This window comes from Convolutriloba macropyga, unplaced genomic scaffold (genome assembly GCF_964194025.1).
Source record: "Convolutriloba macropyga unplaced genomic scaffold, txConMacr16.3 SCAFFOLD_1969, whole genome shotgun sequence".
Classification (NCBI taxonomy): Eukaryota; Metazoa; Xenacoelomorpha; order Acoela; family Convolutidae; genus Convolutriloba; species Convolutriloba macropyga.
In genome coordinates, this window is record NW_027449129.1 from 1 (window position 1) to 22177 (window position 22177).

Sequence of the window (22177 nt, forward strand, 5' to 3'; positions counted from 1 at the left end):
AGAGAGAGAGAGAGAGAGAGAAAGGGAGAGAATTTCTGAGGACCAAATTGAAAGACTATTATAACCAACATTTCATTGGCTCAGGTTCTTTTAAAATCAGTTAATTGTTCGTTTTTCGTGATAACATTATATTGCTAAAATAAATCTTCGAGCAATGTATATTTGTATCGTTCTTGCAAAGCTAGTTGTGATTCTTACTATTTCTTTTTCTTTTCGAGAACTAGCTCGCGTTTTTCAAAAATTTTCCTCATCTTAAGAGCATTTTTGGTAGCAGGAATACGCATGATTATACAATATTTTCTTCCTTACCTAAGAATTGCCAGAACCTTTTTCAGGCAAGAAGTGTTTACAAGAGTCATCAACTGGAACGCGAGGAGTTCACAGCACAGTAGCCATTTCAGTCAAATTCAAACGACTCAGCGCATTCTACGTGAAGAACTTGATAGTTCCTCATACTCTAATTTTGTTCATGAGTACCCTCATCTTCTTCATCCCGGTGAATCAGGTGAAAAGATTGGATTCGGAATTATGGTGACTCTGACCATCGTTGTGAATTTATCAATCGTCGCAGAATTTCTGCCTCAGAGTTCGACCAGTTACCCAAAGCTGTACCAGTTTTACATTTGCAGCGTTGTCATATCAGGACTCTCTCTTGTGCTATCCACAATTTCAGTTAATCTGGCCCACCCAGAGTCAAAAATTCCTCAACAAGGACAGTCTATGAGGTACTACTTCCGTTTGTACCCCAGTCCAGTCATTTTTCGAAAATTAGGAGAAAAATGCGCTGAACTGCGCAAAATTTTGAAAACATTCAGCGTAAAAACATTACATTATAATGCGCTGAATTGTGCTGAAACTTTGCTGAAAATGCTTGAACACTTTGTAAAAAATGCGCTGAAATTTCAAGTGCCAAGTTCAATGTAGATTTTGGCTCTGAGGGTGAAGACCCACACCCAAATGGCCTCAAAAATCATTTGGGTTGCACCTCAGCCTTGGTTTCTCCATTACGTAGCCAATCCTACATATCAGCTATGTCCACGTTTGCGACATGAGCTACAACATTTTGTCACCACTTCTCACGTGGAAGAAATATGGTTAAATTTTGGAAAAATGTGACTATAAAATTGCAGACAATCCTTACAAAATTCTGTTACTGATCTCGTTTTCCTTAACCATTAAGTTATATACAAAACTTTGACGGATTCAAATTATAATTACCCCTCACTTCATTTTAAGAAGCACTAATTATATCCTACTTTTTTACCTTTAATCTGTTTTAGAGTCCTCGCGGGGAATGTAGTTACCTTAGCGCGAATGTTAGTGATAAAAAATTGTAAATACTATTGACACAGATCCATTGACTTTTCTCTATTGTCAATGAATTCTGCAATCGTGGATATCAGCGACGAATATTCTCAAATTTGACCAGTTTTCCTTACTGCCACTGTTGTCCGCGAAAACTTAATCTTTAAACATGGGTAAAAAGACTTTTCTTACATTTGCAAGCAAATCTGCTCCCTCAGAATGTAAAATTGGCAGCGTAGTGTTAATCGCATTTGTGGATGTCTGCTTATATTAATACATGCAATAGAAAACATCATAATATCAAAAATTGTGCTTGATTTCATTTTTAATTAAAAAAAACCTTTGATTATAACTATGGACGATACGAGCAAAACAAAGCATCGTCAATAGAGAAAGTTACGCATAAATGGAAAAAATTTAGCTGTTGGTTGTATTTGAAGAAAATTAAAATCATTTCTATACTCAAGTTTGTTTTTTTACTTAATTTGATGCTGATAATTTGTATTAGTTGCATTTCCTTAAAAACAGCAAAAATACATTTTTGCCAAATCAATTAGCAAAATTATTGTGGGGGCAGAAACATAAAGCATAGAAATGAATTTTTGAAGACAATACAGAGCTGCAAATAAATTTTTCTACTCAGATTTAATCGGGATGCCAAATTGTTGAACGGCTTTCTCATGATTATCCCTATTGTTACCAAAAAGGTTTCACAAAATTCAGTGGCAATTCTCATCAATCTTGGCTGAATTTATTGCGACCAAAAAGTCAGATTTGACCCCCTTCTTATATTGTTACATTTTGGAATCACATTTTTTTATCACAATTTGTCTAGGCCCAAATTGCAGAAGATGAGACAAAATTCTAGTTGGACAACAAAATTGTCAGCATCCCGGGCCGAGGTGTCCACCCCTAATACACCGTTATTAAGCGATATTAGGGTGTAAAGCGTTTTCCACTCTGAAATAGCAGGAAAAAGAGTGTAAGAGTGTAATTTTTAGAAAATTACACTCTTTTTACACTCTTTACACTCTTCATTCCACTCTTTTTACACTCTTAAAAATTACACTCTTTTGTTCAATTTTTAGTGGGGAAAAGAGTGAAAAGTGTAATTTTGAAGTGATTACACTCTTAGAAATACACCGCTATTTTTAAGAAATTACACTCTTAGAAATACACTACAATTACACTGTTTTGTCCACTTATTTCCTTCTTTTCAACGGGTTTAAATCTTATCCAGGCTCCGCACGGAAAAAAATTCCAGAAATTTGTGCTGCAAAAATAAAAATTTGATCTACGTCTTCAACCCAGAATGAAGAGGAGGAGGATACAGATGACAATAAAGCCTTTTTTTGATAGTTTTTTTGGTTTGGCTTATTTTTGTTCTTCTTTCTGCAGTAGAAGAGACTTTTGCAGGTTAATGGCATGTATTATTCATCGCACAATGAGATTCAAATGCACCTTTTCAGCGCCGTCGGTTGCAATCTGTTTGTTTTAATGTCCTTGATACCACTGAATAATACAGAAAAGACAACGAATTAAGATTACGGTTTAATGAACCGTCGAGTTAGGTGAAGAAAATGTCGAACTTCATGAAAAACAATTGTTAATAACTTTTTGAAGATGACGGGTTAGAAAGTCTATAATAGTTCATTTTGTTGCCGTGTTAACGTACTCTATGAGTTTGTGTAGAAGTAAATGCCAATATTTTGATTTGTTCAAAAATTTTTAATGAACCGTCGAGTTAGGTGAAGAAAAAGTCGAAATTCATGAAAAACGTGTGTTAATAACTTTTTGAAGAAGACGAGTTTGAAAGTCTATGTTAGCTTATAGCAAATTTTGTTGCCGTGATAACGTACAAAATCAATTTGTGTAGAATTAAATGCCCACATATTGATTTGTTCACAAAATATTAATTAATCATCGAATTAGTTGGAGAAAATGTCGAACTTCATGAAAAACGTCTTCAAATAACGTTTTGAAAAAGACGAATTAGAAGATCTATGTTAGCCCATTTTGTTGCACTGGTAACGTACTTCATGAGTTTGTGTACAAGCAATTGCCTAAAATTTGATTTGTTCACAAAATTTTAATGAACCGTATAATTAACTGAAGAAATAGTCGAACTTCATGAAAAACGTCTGTTAAAAACTTGTTTAGGAAAACGAGTTAGAAGGTCTATGTTAGACTTTTTTGTTGCCGTGATAACGTACTTTATGAGTTTGTGTAGAAGTATATGCCAATATTTTGATTTGTTCAAAAATTTTTAATGAACCGTCGAGTTAGGTGAAGAAAAAGTCGAAATTCATGAAAAACGTGTGTTAATAATTTTTTGAAGAAGACGAGTTTGAAAGTCTATGTTAGCTTTTAGCCCATTTTGTTGCCGTGATAACGTACAAAATCAATTTGTGTAGAATTAAATGCCCACATGTTGATTTGTTCAAAAAGTATTAATTAATCATCGAATTAGTTGGAGAAAATGTCGAACTTCATGAAAAACGTCTTCAAATAACGTTTATAAAAAGACAAATTAGAAGATCTATGGTAGCCCTTTTTGTTGCACTAGTAACGTACTTCATGAGTTTGTGTACAAACAATTGCCTAAATTTTGATTTGTTGACAAAATTTTAATGAACCGTTTAATTAACTGAAGAAATAGTCGAACTTCATGAAAAACGTCTGTTAAAAACTTGTTTAGGAAAACGAGTTAGAAGGTCTATGTTAGACTTTTTTGTTGCCGTAATAACGTACTTTATGAGTTTGTGTAGAAGTAATTGCCCATATTTTCATTTGTTCACAAAATTTGAATGAACCGTCTAATTAGGTGAAGAAATAGTCGAACTTCATGAAAAACGTCTGCTAATAAATTTTTGAGGAAGACGATTTAGAAAGTCTATAATAAGTCATTTTGTTGCCGTGTTAACGTACTCTATGAGTTTGTGTAGAAGTAAATGCCAATTTTTTGATTTGTTCAAAAATTTTTAATGAACCGTCGAATTTGGTGAAAAAAATGTCGAACTTCATGAAAAACGTCTGTTAATAACTTTTTGGGGAAGACGATTTAGAAAGTCTATAATAGCTCATTTTGTTGCCGTGTTAACGTTCTTTATGAGTTTGCGTAGAACTAAATGCCAATGTTTTGATTTGTTCACAAAATTTTAAAGAACCGTCGAATATTGTGAAGAAGAAGTCGAACTTCATGAAAAACGTCTGTTAATAACTTTTTGAAGAGGACGGTTTAGAAAGTCTATAATAGCTTATTTTGTTGCCGTGTTAACGTACTCTTTGAGTTTGTGTAGAAGTAAATGCCAATATTTTTATTTGTTCACAAAATTTTAAAGAACCGTCGAATTAGGTGAAGAAAAAGTCGAACTTCATGAAAAACGTCTGTTAATAACTTTTTGAGGAAAACGATTTAGAAAGTCTATAATAGTTCATTTTATTGCCGTGTTAACGTTCTTTATGAGTTTGTGTAGAACTAAATGCCAATATTTTGATTTGTTCACAAAATTTTAAAGAACCGTCGAATTAGGTGAAGAAAAAGTCGAACTTCATGAAAAACGTCTGTTAATAACTTTTTGAAGAAGACGATTTAGAAAGTCTATAATAGCTCATTTTGTTGCCCTGTTAGTGTACTTTCAGAATATATATAGATCTTTTTTCCACTTTGTTTATTTGATTTCAAAATTTTCAATAATTAGCGATTTAGGGGCCAAAAATTTGACAATTTTGAGTTACTTTGACTAAATTTTTTGACTAAAGTTTTTGGTATCATGGTAAACTAGATTTCACGCTTCCAACAACCATGTTATTATCTTTTTAAAGTATTGCCAAACAAGAGAATGCGAGAGCAATGTAGAGACCGAAATCAGGGTCGATTTTCGCAAAATTTTCGAATTTTCAAAGTTGTTTAGTTTAATAACTTTTTTGTTACCCGACGTATTTGAAAGTATATTATATCATTTTCTTGCCAATTTAATCCTCTTTACGAATGTATATTGGTTGAAAAGCTTCGGTTTAATTTCATTGCCTTATTTTCCAATTTTCCAAACTTTGCTGAAAATAGGCAAAATTTAGCCAAATTGTCAAAAATTGAGTTTTTATTCCTTTACTTTTTTATCTTTTTTAACGCCAGGTTGATGCCCCAGTTCATGCTGATTCCAAAACATATTCATTTTTTAAATTTGGTTCAGTAGTTTTCGAGATATAAGCCTTTTTCGGACGCATACCAGGCCCATGGGTCCCATAACCTCCAGCCCCCCCCCCCAACTGCAAACCTTTTTTTAAATGTGTTCCCGTTCGATTTTTGAAATCCCGTTTACTTAGTTAGATTCTATATGAATCCAGCTTTCCAATGATATACTTTTTAAATTTCAAGTTTTGAAATGCTCACTTCATAGTTGTTCACCATAAAGCAGGGTATGAAAATTTCGTTTGGTGTGTTGCCTCAGAGGTAACGTGACATGCTAATTGTGAGTCAACACTGGTGGAGACGGCATCACCTGCATCCGCTCACTGAACTGCCATGAATAGAGCATTTGAAATTGCGCAATGTATACGAAAGTTCCAAAAGCTCAGACAGTAAGCCGGAATTAATTTCATTATTTCCAATAGGTCGTTGTACGATTTCACTGCAAAGACGGATCGTTCGGACACAGGATCGACACAGGGTCGCGATGGCGTGTTGCGATACACAGGGGACGGATGTGTTGCGATGGCGGCCCAGGGTCGCGATGGCGGCACAGGGGCCTGGCGCGGCCCATCGCTCCGTTTCGATGGGACCCATACAAAAGTTATATCGTTGGAAAGCTCTCGTCAAGGCGAATTCGATAGGCTATATGCCAGTACCCAATACGCGCTTAATACTATATCTGTACTATTATACTATTGGTGGTTTGCTGCTGCTGTGTTATTGAGCTTTGTAAATATTTGTTTCGCTTTCAGTTGAAATGGATCGCAGTCGACTGGGTAACCTCCCTGGGAACAACAACTCAGCCCCGCCTAAGAAAAGGCTAAAACCGCTGTTTGCTAACCATCAACAGCACGGACGGCTTGTGAAGGACAACATCGACGGCACCACAACTGAATTTATTTATAGTAATTTTGTTGATGAAGAAGAGGTCCATACCGCGATAGTCTGCGATTCTATCTTCGACAGCATATATGTTCAGAACTATGTTGCCTATTCCTTATCTGGGGGGAAAGTTAATCAGTTTTTTGTGTTGCTGGATACCTTGGCCGTGTACAGAAATGTTATCCTGGCTGTAGCTGGTAACAATCTGGCTGCGCGCAATGGACCGGGCGAAGATCCAACTGATGTATTGGAGAAAATACGGGCCTTATACAGTGCCATCAGAAATTTGGCGAACCGTCCAAGAGTGATCGTGTGCACTGTACTGAAGCGAAAATGCACTCACTTTAACATCCAACGTTTCAACGCGCAACTAAGCCAGTCAAACTTGCCTTTTTTCAAGCTGCACAAAGAAGTGCACAAAAGGTGGTCTTTTTTACCTGACGGCGTCCATCTAAACGAGAAGGGTAGAAAGGAGCTTGCTTGCGCAATCAACAAAACCATGCGAGAAAATCATTTGAATTAGCTTAAATTTGATTGCTTTCTTTGACTACTTGTACCTTTGTTTTTTTTATTACTTCGATTTATTTGTACTATTGCAATTTGATTGCTTTCTTTGACTATTTGTACTTGCACTATTGCAATTTGCTTCAATTTACATTTGACTGATTTTGACAAAAAAATTGATTACATTAGTAGTAGTAGGTGCTAGGTGTATTAGGCAACACACAAGTTAGAAGACACGCCAATTAGCTGGCAGCTTTCATCAAGACGACGTGAAAATGACCAAAATCGGAACTGTATAATTAAAGTTTTGTTATTAGAATCGTCGACTTAATTACGTTCGGCATTCATAATTTGTTCGGTTGTGATAGATTCATATCAAGTCCCACGGGCCACGGAGGCATGGCTATGTTAGCTAGCAGTAATAGCCGATTAATGTTTGTTTCACAACTAAAGAGTGCTACATTTACCGCTTAATGCGCGGGTAATTATCGTGAATTGCGGTGTTCGAGTTGTTATATTTGCTCAAGTGTCGGCTAAAAGGTGTGTCGTCTAATTTGTATGTCGGCCAATTGACCGGCCACGGTAGTAGTAATAGTAGTAGTAGAAAATTAAAATTGACGAACGTTAGCGGGTGTTTCTGCCCGCTTCGAATTTTCACTAAGCGGATCTTTTCCGCTTCGACCGTTATTGTAAAATTTCAATAATATTAAAATTGACGAACGTTAGCGGGTGTTTCTGCTCGCTTCGAATTTCCACTAAGCGGATCTTTTCCGCTTTGACCGTTATTGTAAATTTTCAATAAAATTAAAATTGACGAACGTTAGCGGGTGTTTCTGCCCGCTTCGAATTTCCACTAAGCGGATCTTTTCCGCTTCAACCGTTATTGTAAAATTTCAATAAAATTAAAATTTACGAGCGTTAGCGGGTGTTTCTGCCCGCTTCGAATTTCCGCTAGGCGGATCTTCCGCTTCGACCGTTATTGTAAATTTCAATAAAATTAAAATTGACGAACGTTAGCGGGTGTTTCTGCCCGCTTCGAATTTCGACTAAGCGGATCTTTTCCGCTTCGACCGCTATTGTAAAATTTCAATAAAGATAAAATTGACAAACGTTAGCGGGTGTTTCTGCCCGCTTCGAATTTCCACTAAGCGGATCTTTTCCGCTTCGACCGTTATTGTAAAATTTCAATAAAATTAAAATTGACGAAAGTTAGCGGGTGTTTCTGTCCGCTTCCAATTTTTGAACCTATAACTTAAGATGAAGTAGAAATTAGCAGTTATAATTAGTTGAAATTAGAATACCCATAACTTCTTGAGGATTGATGGCGATGGTGGATTTAGGCGTGAATGTACTGCGGTAGGACACGAGGTGAAAGTTTTTTTGAGCTGTCATCTTTTATTACATGTTGTGCTTTTTAAGAAACCTTTTAGAAATTTTTTTAATTTTTTTTCTTTTCGATATAAACTTTTTTGGAAATCAAAAATGTTTTCAGTTGAACGGCTGATATGCTGCAACAAACAAAAATTGTGTTCAGACAGAATTTTCTGGGTTTGGAAAGTGGTACTGCGATTGAAACCAGGTTTCTTGAAAGTCTTTTGTCTGAAATTGAGCAACTGTGGCAAGAAATAAAACAGCTACGTGAAAAAATAGATGGCTTAAGGCAACGAGTAGAAGACCTAGAAGTTGAGTATATTGAGTTCTCGGAAAGCAATGAGGAGTCCAGCTACACGACAACTGCTTCCATATCAAGTGCTGAAAATATGGAGCCGATGAATGGATTTTATTAATTTTTGTTTCCTCAAAGGTGCAGTGTGAAACTTTCGTAGTGTTACTTTGTTTGACTTTGTTTTTCTTATTCTCAGAGCTTGATCTTTTTGATAATGATAGTCGCAAAGCAATTCTTTTGGCTGTAGAGTTTGATTGAAATTGTTAGTAATTGTGCATGAAGTTGATGTTTTTTTGTCTTTTCGCTTTCTTCGTTGGATTGCAATTGACTCTCAATTAAATGAATGTTGACTCGAACGTTTTTGACAATTTTCTCCGTTATTTTTTAAATTTCTGGATTGATCTGTTTTTACGGACCTAACGATTTCAGAAATGCCAATGAAAATCGAGTTTGTTTTCCTGACAGCAGGTTGTCAGGTGTTAAAAATTGGGTTATTTGATGGGCGTTGGCTCAAGAGCTTTCAAATAAATGATCGATTGAAATTAGAGATTGATGGAAAAACTAATCTGTTGATCGATGGTGTTGAAAATGAATGCGTGTTGTTAAAACACGGGCCTCCTGCGGCAATGCAAGTTGAATTCGAGCGATACCAAGAAATTTATGGGGCTTTCGCACAACAGTTTGAAAACCCAGTAGGTGGTACCCCACCTACAATTGCAAAGTGGACCCTCAGCCAAGGTGGGACACCGACTACAAGGCTAGCAACTGCAAGTCCAAGGGTTTTGGTTAGAGCTCCTCTTTTTTCTCTCTGTGAAAGAGTTATCGCAATAAATATAAAACATTTGCTGTCTAAGAAGTCAATAAAAGATAAACATTGTAATTTTTTGTGAGAAATTTAAGCAGATAAAATATCATAGCGAGTGACTACTGCAATTGTTAAGCTACGATCCGAAAATTTGGTTGATTCGTTATCAGTTCTTTGGTTTTGTCAGTTAAAAACGTTCTTGTTTAGAAATGCGCTAATCATGAAAGATTGCTGGAAGTTCTTAATGAGGACAAAAAACTCATCGCAGAGGTTATACAAGCATATGAGAAGACGGTTTTGTCCTGCAACAGAAAGCTGGAGAGCGAGCTCCAGAAATTGAAAACCATTGTAAGATCTTGCCTCAGTGATACAAAAGTTTTGACCAATTTTTTGGTAGAAGTGGATTCTAGCGAGTTTTTATAAAGTTTGCTCAATTTTCGCGCTCAGATTTTTCTTTCAAGAAATGTTTATTTTGCCAAGTTTTGGATAGATTCCAAAATATCTGTATTTAGAAAGATCTCAAGAAAGTTGATGCAGACAATGACACAGAAGAGGCAGGTATAGCTATACCAAGTTTTTATGAGGAAGTTGATTTGGATAATTTCCCAACAACTTCAAATCCGGAAGAACTGGGAAGAAATCTGCGAACAGCATTAGGGGCGAGAAGGGTCTACAGAGGGATATCATATCCCCAACCCGAGAAAGCGAAGTGCGGAAGCCTGCATCTCCCAAGAGAACAAAAATCTTTAAAGGTATAATGATCAAAAACTAAGTTGTCAAAAACTGGGTTTCAAGAATAAGTTGTCGGAAGTTCAAACTGATTTTCTCAAATGATTTTTTTCTGTTTTCGTTTTTGAAGTTTTTTGTAACCATTTTTTATGATTGATTTTCCTAAAAAGCTTAGCTTAGGTGTGTTTTCCTCTGCTTAAGGCCTTGTACAGAGACAGTTTCCACCTCGTCTTTGGCCAGATGCGTACAATGAAGCTCGTTTGGCTGCCAACAGAGCTGGCATGGATTCACTTCGATACAAGAAACGAAAATCTGACCCTTTTTGGGTGAATCAAATGAGGGAAAAGGCAGAGGCCAAGAAAAAGCGACAGGGAAAGAAACTCCCCGAGACTTCTCAAAGTTGTGTCGATTTGAGCGAATCTGAGACCGAAAGCAATGAGTTTCCATCCAATAATCAGGAGTAGCAATTGTTGCGAGTGATTTTTGAATTTTGAAAAATTGTAATTGAATCAGACGTTAAACACGGTAAATTTGAGTTCCTATACGTAAGTGTTGTCTTTTGCGGAAGCACGCAAAAATGTTACAGATGAGAATTTGTGCTACTTTAATTTTAATTTGTCTTCTTAAACGTGCTATTTCTCGAATTGGAAGTTTTGGATGAAATCAACTCATTTAAGTTGTTGAAAATAAAATCACTTTTTTTTCAAATGATTTAACACAAGAACAATTTTATGCAAGAAATACTAATTGCAGATTCGCAGAAAAAACATAGAAGTAATTTCGCTCTAGCTAGTTTGAAAGTTTTAAGATAGTTAAGAATGAAGAAAATTGAATTGTAATCAAGATTAGGAACCGTTTGTAGTGATTTTAGAATCGGCTGTTTTTCTTTAGTTCTGTTTTGAAATAAATTGTAATTGAGTCAGACGTTTAACACGAGGTTGATTTGGGTTCCTATATCTTATACGTAAGTGTTGTCTTTTGCAGAAGTACGCCTAAGTGTTACAGATGAGAATTTGTGCTAGTTAGTTTCAGTTTGTCTTCTTAAAGGTGCTATTTTTTGTATTGGAAATTTTGGATGAAAATCAACTCATTTAGGTTGTTGAAAATCAAGTCTTTTTTCAAATAATTTAACACAAGAACAATTTAATGTAAAAAATTCTAATTGCAGATTCGCACACAACATAGAAATAGTTTCGCTCTACTTTGTCTGCAAATTTTTAGATTGTTGAAAATGAAAAAAGACAACTTGAGATCTGAACCAGCGAAAAGCCATAACCTATTCGACTCTGAGGCTGAAAGAGAGGATAGTATAAAGGATAGCATTTTGAGGGACAACTTAGCATGGCTTTTTGTGAAAGACAATTTGATTCTTATTACTTACAGCAGCACCAAGTGGCCTAAGAAAATAAAACCCTCAGAAATGTTGAGTTTAATTGAAGGAGAGAGTTACAACCTGCAATTTAAAGACCAATCTGTTTCTTGTCGTTTGTTGTCTAAATGCAATTATAAAAAAGTAGAAGAAGCGATGAAGAGTTTTCAAGCAGAACTAGACGGTGGCAAAAGTCCTTCCGAATTGCGCAAAAAAGTTCTAGCTGCGCCGAAGGCTCCTGTTGTTGATGATGTCAACTTTTTGAGTCGTTCCCGCGCTCCAGTTATGAGCAGCAGAGAAGTCTGCCTAGGACAATCAACTGAGCGGAAGAAATCAAAAAAGGCTAAAGTCGAAAAGTTAACGCAGCCAGCCGTTCTCCAGGGTAGCCAGAACAAGAACATGGTAAAAATTAAAGGTTTTCAATAATTTTAATCACAAACCAGATCATATGGTTCCAGTTGTTTCTAAATCAAAATCAGTCGCCAAATTAAATAAACATTTATGCATACATACATACTTCCATACATAAATACATACATACAAACATACATATATAATAATTTTAATCATCGCAGACGTCAGTGGGTGTTTCTGCTCGCTTCGAGTTTCGAATTTTGGTGTGATTGGAAAATTTGCTCTTTGCGTTTTTAGCAGCCCTCTGATAATCTGAGTTTCTCACAACCTTGCTCCAGTTCTTTACCTGAGATCAGCGCCAACATGGTTTCAAACAGTGGAACCAACAAAGACGATTGCGGCCCCAATTGCTATTTTTTAAAAGAGTATCTCGATAATCACGTTCTGGAGATGAACGAGTTGATAAAAATCTTTGAAGAGAAACGAAAGGTCGACGACAAGAAGCGCGCAAACCTGTGTGCAAGAATTGACGAGAAAGTTAGATTATTGTTTGCTTAACAATTTGGTATCACTCAGCCTTAATTGCTAGACCTTTTTGGCCTTACCCATGACAACTGGTAGTGACAAGTGGTAGTAGACAAATGAGTTTCTGCAAAAAATAGGCGCAGTTGGTTACATGAAAACTTGTTTCAGACTGCAGAGTTGAAAGAAATTCGCTTTGTTGACCATCACGGCTACCAGAGCATAGACGATCATCCTTTCCGCGGCACATCTATAGTTGCTGTTATACACAACGATGAAGATCTGATGACAATGCATGCCGGATCTGAAGTCGGGAAATTTGCGCGGGCCCTCTTTGAGAAATTGTTGCCAGAAAACGAGCATGCAGGTGTTATCCTTGAGCCGAGAAGACGTGAAGCTGACGGCCGCAAATAAGCGCCAAGTGAAATTCTCGAAAAGTTCAGGAGTAGGTTTTTTTAGTAAAACTTATTCGTCAGCTTCACCGTAGGAGTCATCATTGCATAACAGCCTTAAATAGCATGAATTAAGAGATCGATCTTTCCTTGACCTGAAAACCCAAAAACCTAAGTTAATTGATGAGCAAAAAATGACCACGTTTTTCTGCCTGTTTTAGAAGTTGTAGAGCAAAAGTACCCAGATACACCAAAACTGGCTTTCAAGACTGCAAGAAAAGCTGCCAACCAATACGGCAAGGATTGTCGGAAACGACATTCTAGTTTAGAAGCGAATGAGTAGTTGTTTAGAAGATCATTGTTTGTAATGTGAAGGCCATCTCCTTGATCTTGTTTATTGTACTGATACGTTGCTTCCTATTTGTAGAAATACAGTTCCCTAGAAAATACTCGCCTTTCTGCCTTTACTTCTACTGGAGTGTTTAACCTAATTCCCTGTTTAAATCATTTGATATTATATTGTTTAGTTTTCTGAAGCTCGGTTTTCGTGTTGTGATCATAAATTCAAAGTTTACTTGATAGTTTTTCATACATACGAATTTCATTTCGTACTTACATAAATACATACATACATTCAGAACTTTAATAATGTTGAAATACGCAATAAACGTTAGCGGGTGTTTCTGCCCGCTTCGACCGCGGATTTAAAACTTTAAATTTGAAATTCCGGGACTTTAGCGGGTGTTTCTGCACGCTTCGAAGTTTTATTACTTGTTCTGCTTTTAACTTTGTTACTTGTTTAAGTAAATTTTAATAATACTTAAAAACTTTAATAATTTTGAAGTACGCAATACACGTTAGCGGGTGTTTCTGCCCGCTTCGACCGCGGATTTAAAACTTTAAATTTGAAGTTCCGGGACTTTAGAGGGTGTTTCTGCACGCTTCGAAGTTTTATTACTTGTTCTGCTTTTAACTTTGTTACTTGTTTAAGTTAATTTTAAAAATACTTAAAAACTTTAATAATGTTGAAGTACGCAATACACGTTAGCGGGTGTTTCTGCCCGCTTCGACCGCGGATTTTAAACTTTAAATTTGAAATTGGGGGACGTTAGCGGATGTTTCTGTCCGCTTCGAATTTTTATTACTTGTTCTGCTTTTAACTTTGTTACTTGTTTAAGTTAATTTTAATATTACTTAAAAATTTTAATAATGTTAAAGTACGCAATAAATGTTAGCGGGTGTTTCTGCCCGCTTCGACCGCGGATTTAAATCTTTAAATTTGAAATTCCGGGACTTAAGCGGGTGTTTCTCTCCGCTTCGAATTTTTATTACTAGTTCTGCTTTTAACTTTTTTACTTGTTTAAGTTAATTTTAATATTACTTAAAAATTTTAATAATGTTGAAGTACGCAATAAACGTTAGCGGGTGTTTCTGCCCGCTTCGACCGCGGATTTAAATCTTTAAATTTGAAATTCCGGGACTTTAGCGGGTATTTCTGCACGCTTCGAAGCTTAATTAGATAATAGATAATTTAATGTTAGGTTTGGAGAGTGCTCTTTTGCATACATACGTTAATCCTTTCATGCATTCATTCGTTTATTCATTCATTCACCTTGATTAAATTCTAATTAGGTTTTTCAAGTCATATGATGATAACTTGCGAAGAATTGGTAATTGTGGACGGACTAGTAGTGCGTCAAATCTTAAGCAAATTCGATGTAGTTCCTCAAACAATGCTTCCGTTGATCAGTTTTGAAGAGTATGAGAAACGTTTGAAAGCAGACAGACGACTTTTTAAAGCATACTCGTCTTTAAAAGAACTCTATGAGGCCTCTATTGAGAGGGGTTTCAAAATCTTGCCAGACAGTTTCGGGGGCTTTGGCCTCTTCAATCATACAGAAAAGACCTTGAAGCCTTCGCTGGAACCCCTAAGACCTTTTCCTGTTGGGCCTATTGAAAGTGTTTCCTCAGGAATTACAAAACGAAATGTCTGATTTGTCAGTCATGCGCGATGAGTTGGAAAGGGATGAACTAGTGCTATTGGGTCCAATTCGTTTTGCCAACCACTCCTGCTCCCCGAACACCAAATTTTTTATGGGATACACAAGCTCTTTCCTCCCCCACAATAGATGCATTTTTCTCCAAGTTATCAAGTCTATAGAAGTTGGAGAAGAAATCACAGTGAGCTACGGTAACAACTATTTTAAAGATGGCCGATTGAAATGTAGATGCCCGCACAAAGAGAAGCATGAATCACATAATGAAATCTTGCCACCCACAACACCCCGAGAACAACGCCTGGGTGATATTTCGACCCAATCTTTACATGCTTCAGGAAATTCAAGTGAAATTTTTCATTCCGGAGAAAGTTTCGGTTCAAATTATGGAGCAAGTCAATCGAGTGTTGGTACGCCTACCGATTTTGGAAGTGCCATAAAAAGAAAATTCCAGAATCAACGGAAGAGGCGCGTGAAAAGAAGGTTGGTGGACAGTTCAAGTAGACACATTCAAACGTACATACACCAAGTTGATTCTGTGCGTTCTTCAGATGTTGAAACTGAGGAGAATAGTACCCATGGGAGTATGCCTGTTTCTGCTGATGACATAATGTCCGATCCATTTTGTGAAGTTGCTTCTATAGGTGAATCTTCATCGAATCGGCTAGATATCATCTCAGACCACGACAGTGAAGACGTAGTCGACATGGAAAAAGACTGTTACGACCATAGCAAAGATGGCTTTCAATTTTCTTCTCAGCCTCTCTTGTGTAATTCAAACGTCACTGTCCATAATGCTGCACTTGGTTTATTTGCAATTTCTGCCCGTTATTGTTTACCCGACGAAGCGCTGTATGACCTTTTAAAATTTCAAAAGATTATTCATCCAAATGACCGTCTACCTGCTCCAAATTTTTTGAAACAAGAGACAAAGAAACTGACAGAGCAATACATAAAGCACAGAGAGAACAATGGCAATGGGGAAGTTATTTATCTAAATTTTTTCGACAAATTGGTGCAGAATGTTCAAAAGTACATTAATGAAATAGTGAAATACGCAGACCCAGAAACAAAAACAGATCTAAACCTCTTGAGTCTTTTTGAGGAAGGTACAATCTATTTGAAACTTATAATTAACGTTGACGGAGTTCCGGTTCGAGAATCTAGTGATTGCTCCGCTTACCCTCTCTGGGTTGCTTTGGCTGACCTGCCACCAAAACTCAGATCATCATTCGATAATATTTTTCTCTGTTCTTTGTGGTACGGCAAAGGAGAAATTTCGTGGGATCCCATTTTTGATCACTATGCTTCTGAGATTTCAAAAGTAGAGAATATTAAATACAATGAACGTTCGTACCAAATCCGTTTCACTACAATTTTCTTGATTGTCGACCTCGTCTGCAAACATGATGTTCTGAAAATGAAAAAATTCAACGGTTATTATGGCTGTGGGCTGTGTACTATGAGGGGAATTCAGAGATTTCCAGGTAGTCATTCGTACCCGAATGATCGCACCTTCACAAGGAGGAATCCTGCAGAGCATGAGCACTTGGTTAGACTATTTGAGAGCGGAGTCGTTGACGAAAGAAAGGGAAGAAAATAGAAGGATCCAGAAGTTGACACCTTGGGTGTCAAAGGACGCTCGAAAATTTTCGACATTGTTCCGAACCTGCCATTGACCTGCCCTATAGACACCATGCACCAATGCCTTAAGGGTGTTGCTCACGATGTCAACAAATTTTTCGCTGAACAACTCAGCTCGATTGAAATAGCCGAAATTGACAATGCAACTGAAAAAGTACGTTTACCAAGCGAGTTCAAGCGGTCGATCAGATCACTGCGCTCACTTGATCATTTCAAAGCAAACGAATTGAAAACTTTTCTTCTTTATTTTTCACCCATAGTTTTTCGTAAGTTTTTCGAAAGTTCTGTCGCCCATGAGACTAACATTCAAAATCTTGATTACCTAGCATTTTCACTACGATCCATGTACGAGAGTGTATCACAAGCAAGCCTATGCGGACATATTTTAGAAGCCTTTTGCTATAATATGTCGTTTCGCTATCCGCTGAAAAAATTTGATTCTATCAATTATCATTTATTAAGACATCTAGCATGGCAGTGCCCTACCTTTGGGCCATTGTGGACTACTTCGGCTACGATGTTTGAGAACGCAAACAACCACCTTATAAGAACTCTGACCGGAACGGTAAATACTTGCAGTCTGATTGTCAGTCGCTATATTCGTAATCGACAACTTGGCAGCTTTGAAACGAAAGAAGACAATCTGACATGTTTTATTAAAAAACTGAAAAACAAACCTAGCGATTTCAAAGAGGACTTGTGCGTAGAAAGGAATGACGTTTTCAATGAGACCCAAGCTAAGTTTCCAGAAGCTCGTTTATTCGGCAGATTTCGAGGGCTGTTCCATCTTGACAGCCAGAGTTATACGAGATCAAACGCTAACAGTTTTGTCGCAATTCGTGAGGATGGTGAGTTTAAGGTGGGTCAGATTCTACTGTTCGTAAATCGAAGTTCAGCAATCTTCTGTTTAGTACAGCTGTACGAGATAATTGAAACAGTCGTTATTGATCTCAGGTCGACAGAATTTGAAAAGGAATCAGGTGTCCTTGAGCCTCTTGCATATCGTGTTACAGAATTGCCTGACATTCAGCTTCTGAGAGTGGATTCAGTTCAAAATAAGCTTATCAAGTTTTTCTTCTTGGGCGATCTTTACTTTATCAACGTGCTAAAACATTTCGAGCACGATTAGATTTGAAGGACCGTTTAGTTCTTAAAATTTAGTTTTTACTTGTTCTGATAGTTTAGTCGAGATTTGCCTACTTGCGTAGGTTTCTGATAGCAAGGGAACTAAATCAATACTTTGTTTAAGTGGAGCTTCTGAGTGAATTTACTGGTTTCTGAAATTTTAATAATGTTGAAGTACGCAATAAACGTTAGCGGGTGTTTCTGCACGCTTCGAAGTTTAATTAGATAATAGATAATTTTATGTTAGGTTTGGAGAGTGCTCTTTGAGCCCTGATTTGTATCTAGTGCTCTCCTCATTTCTCCTATAACCTCTAAACAAAAAAATAGTATCTATTTGTTTAGATTTGGAGAGTTTTGGAGCCTGGTTTTGTATCTAGTGCTATGCTTATCTCTCCTGTAACCTTCAAACAAAAGAAATATCTGTTTGTTTGTTTACATTTGGAGAGAGTTCCTTGAGCCTGGTTGTGTACCTGGTGCTGTGCTCAATTCTCCTATATCTTTTTGTAACTCCACCACTGCCGGTCCCACGTCCGGAATGAAAAAGGAGGAGGGTAACATGAACAGAGCATACTGGAAAGAATTCGAAAAGTTGATTATAAATTCAACTATAGAGACTTTTTCCGACAATTTTTATATTGATTCAATATAATATTGCTTCAAACTTATTTTCATAAATCAAATATGTTCATATTGCTTGATATATATTGCTTCATACGTAAATTTCCGATTAATTTGAATAATTAATTTAAAATAATTTTTAAAAATAGGTCATTTTTATCGGGTCAAGGAGTTGTCCAAATCAAACCAAACTTGGTATGGAGTATCCCCTGTCAATTTAGAGTCTGAAACAAAAAGATTTTGCTATAGCTTGGCTAGGAAAAAAGTTAGTTTTTCATACGGAAATTTTGACTTTTTCGCTTATTCTATTTTCAAAAATATAGAAATTTCATCGGGTCAAGGAGTTGTTCAAAGTGAACCAAATTGATATCCCAGACTACCAGTACTATTTAAATTGTTATGCAAAAAGAATGGTCCGCCTAACTTTCCTAGAAAAAAGTTAGTTTTTCATACGGAAATTTGCTGTTATTTCAAATAAATAATTTTAAAAAAAGGTCAGTTTCGTCGGGTCGAGGAGTTGTCCAAATCAAACCAAACTCGGTATGGAGAATCCCATAGGTATCTAGAGTGTAAACCAAAAAGAGTTTCTACTATAGCTTGCCTAGGAAAAAAGTTGGGTTTTCATACGGAAGTTTGCTATTATTTCAAATAAATAATTTTAAAAATAGGTCTATTTCGTGGGGTCGAGGAGTTGTCCAAATCGAACCAAACTCGGTATGGAGAATCCCATAGGTATCTAGAGTGTAAAAAAAAGAATTTCTGCTATAGCTTGCCTAGGAAAAAAGTTGGGTTTTCATACGGAAATTTGCTATTATTTCAAATAAATAATTTTAAAAATAGGTCAATTTCGTCGGGTCGAGGAGTTGTCCAAATCAAACCAAACTCGGTATGGAGAATTTCATAGGTATCTAGAGTGTAAATCAAAAAGAATTTCTGCTATAGCTTGCCTAGGAAAAAAGTTGGGTTTTCATAAGGAAATTTGCTATTATTTCGAATAATTTTGCGATTATTATTTTAAAAATAAGTCTTTTCCGTCGGGTCAAGGAGTTGTCCAAACCGAACCAATTTTGGTATGGAGTATCCCCTGTATATATAGAGTCTAAAACAAAAAGAATTTTTGCTATAGCTTCCCTAGGAAAAAAGTTAGTTTTTCATACGGAAAGTTGCTATTATTTGGTTTAATTTGCAAATATTGAATTTTAAAAATAGGTCTATTTCGTCGGGTCAAGGAGTTGTCCAAATCGAACCAATCTTGGCATGTAGTATCTCTTGTGTACCTAGAGTCTAAAACAAAAAAAAATGTTGCCATATCTTGCCTAGGAAAAAAGTTAGTTTTTCATACTGAAATTTGCTATTATTTCAAATAAAGAATTTTAAAAATAGGTCTATTTCGTGGGGTCGAGGAGTTGTCCAAATCGAACCAAACTCGGTATGGAGAATCCCATAGGTATCTAGAGTGTAAAACAAAAAGAGTTTCTGCTATAGCTTGCCTAGAAAAAAAGTTGGGTTTTCATACGGAAATTTGCTATTATTTCGAAAAATTTTGCGATTATTATTTTAAAAATAAGTCTACTTCGTCGGGTCAAGGAGTTGTCCAAACCAAACCAGTTTTGGTATGGAGTATCCCCTGTATATATAGAGTCTAAAACAAAAAGGAATTTTGCTCTAGCTTGCCTAGGAAAAAAGTTAGTTTTTCAAACGGAAATTTTGACTTATTCGCTTATTCTATTTTCAAAAATATAGAAATTTCATCGGGTCAAGGAGTTGTTCAAAGTGAACCAATTTGATATCCCAGACTACCAGTGCTATTTAGATTGTAATGCAAAAAGAAAGGTCCGCCTATCTTTCCTAGAAAAAAAGTTAGTTTTTCATACGGAAATTTTGACTTATTCGCTTATTCTATTTTCAAAAATGTAGAAATTTCATCGGGTCAAGGAGTTGTTCAAATCGATTTAAACTCGGTATGGAGAATCCCATAGGTACCTAGAGTGTAAAACGAAAAGAATTTTCGCTATAGCTTGCCTAGGAAAAAAGTTAGTTTTTCATACGGAAAGTTGCAATTATTTCGGTTAATTTGCAATTATTGAATTTTAAAAATAGGTCTATTTCGTCGGGTCAAGGAGTTGTCCAAATCGAACCAAACTTGGCATGTAGTATCTCTTGTGTACCTAGAGTCTAAAACAAAAAGAATTTTGCTATAGCTTGCCTAGGAAAAAAGTTAGTTTTTCATACGGAAATTTTGACTTATTCGCTTATTCTATTTTCAAAAATAAAGAAATTTCATCGGGTCAAGGATTTGTTCAAATCGAACCAAATTCGGTATGGAGAATCCCATAGCTACTTAGAGTTTAAAGCAAAAAGACTTTTTGCTATAGCTTGCCTAGGAAAAAAGTTAGTTTTTCATACGGAAAGTTGCAATTATTTCGTTCAAATTGCAATTATTGAATTTTAAAAATAGGTCTATTTCGTCGGGTCAAGGAGTTGTCCAAATCGAACCAATTTTGGTATGTAGTATCCCCTGTATATATAGAGTCTAAAACAAAAAGAAATTTTACTATAGCTTGCCTAGGAAAAAAGTTAGTTTTTCATACGGAAATTTTGACTTATTCGCTTATTCTATTTTCAAAAATATAGAATTTTCATCGGGTCAAGGAGTTGTTCAAAGTGAACCAAATTGATATCCCAGACTACCAGTAATATTTAGGTTGTAATGCAAAAAGAATGGTCCGCCTAACCTTACTAGAAAAAAAGTTAGTTTTTCATACGGAAATTTGTTATTATTTCGTTTAAATTGCAATTATTGAATTTTAAAAATAGGTCTTTTTCGTCGGGTCAAGGAGTTGTCCAAATCAAACCAATTTTGGTATGGAGTATCCCCTGTATATATAGAGTCTAAAACAAAAAGAAATTTTGCTATAGCTTGCCTAAGAAAAAAGTTAGTTCTTCATACGGAAATTTTGACTTATTCGCTTATTCTATTTTCAAAAATATAGAATTTTCATCGGGTCAAGGAGTTGTTCAAAGTGAACCAAATTGATATCCCAGACTACCAGTAATATTTAGGTTGTAATGCAAAAAGAATGGTCCGCCTAACCTTCCTAGAAAAAAAGTTAGTTTTTCATACGGAAATTTGCTATTATTTCGTTTAAATTGCAATTATTGAATTTTAAAAATAGGTCTTTTTCGTCGGGTCAAGGAGTTGTCCAAATCGAACCAAACTTGGCATGTAGTATCTCTTGTGTACCTAGAGTCTAAAACAAAAAGAATTTTGCTATAGCTTGCCTAGGAAAAAAGTTAGATTTTCATACGGAAATTTTGACTTATTCGCTTATTCTATTTTCAAAAATAAAGAAATTTCATCGGGTCAAGGAGTTGTTCAAAACGAACCAAATTCGGTATGGAGAATCCCATAGCTACTTAGAGTTTAAAACAAAAAGAATTTTTGTTATAGCTTGCCTAGGAAAAAAGTTAGTTTTTCATACGGAAAGTTGCAATTATTTCGTTTAAATTGCAATTATTGAATTTTAAAAATAGGTCTATTTCGTCGGGTCAAGGAGTTGTCCAAATAGAACCAATTTTGGTATGGAGCATCCCCTGTATATATAGAGTCTAAAACAAAAAGAAATTTTACTATAGCTTGCCTAGGAAAAAAGTTAGTTTTTCATACGGAAATTTTGACTTATTCGCTTATTCTATTTTCAAAAATATAGAGTTTTCATCGGGTCAAGGAGTTGTTCAAAGTGAACCACATTGATATCCTAGACTACCAGTAATATTTAGGTTGTAATGCAAAAAGAATGGTCCGCCTAACCTTCCTAGAAAAAAAGTTAGTTTTTCATACGGAAATTTGCTATTATTTCGATTAAATTGCAATTATTGAATTTTAAAAATAGGTCTTTTTCGTCGGGTCAAGGAGTTGTCCAAATCAAACCAATTTTGGTATGGAGTATCCCCTGTATATATAGAGTCTAAAACAAAAAGAAATTTTGCTATAGCTTGCCTAGGAAAAAAGTTAGTTCTTCATACGGAAATTTTGACTTATTCGCTTATTCTATTTTCAAAAATATAGAATT

At 35.8% G+C, this 22177-nt stretch overlaps 1 protein-coding gene across 1 annotated transcript in view; it reads left to right on the forward strand.

Moving 5' to 3' along the window:
* The first annotated feature begins 341 nt into the window (after positions 1–341).
* The window catches only part of LOC142354807 (uncharacterized), a 29025-nt gene continuing 7189 nt past the window's right edge, over positions 342–22177 (forward strand). Inside the window, exon 1 of the mRNA XM_075407178.1 lies at positions 342–725. Within this exon, the coding sequence (XP_075263293.1) occupies positions 529–725 (197 nt within the window). The 5' untranslated portion in view covers positions 342–528. The remainder of the gene's footprint in view (positions 726–22177) is intronic.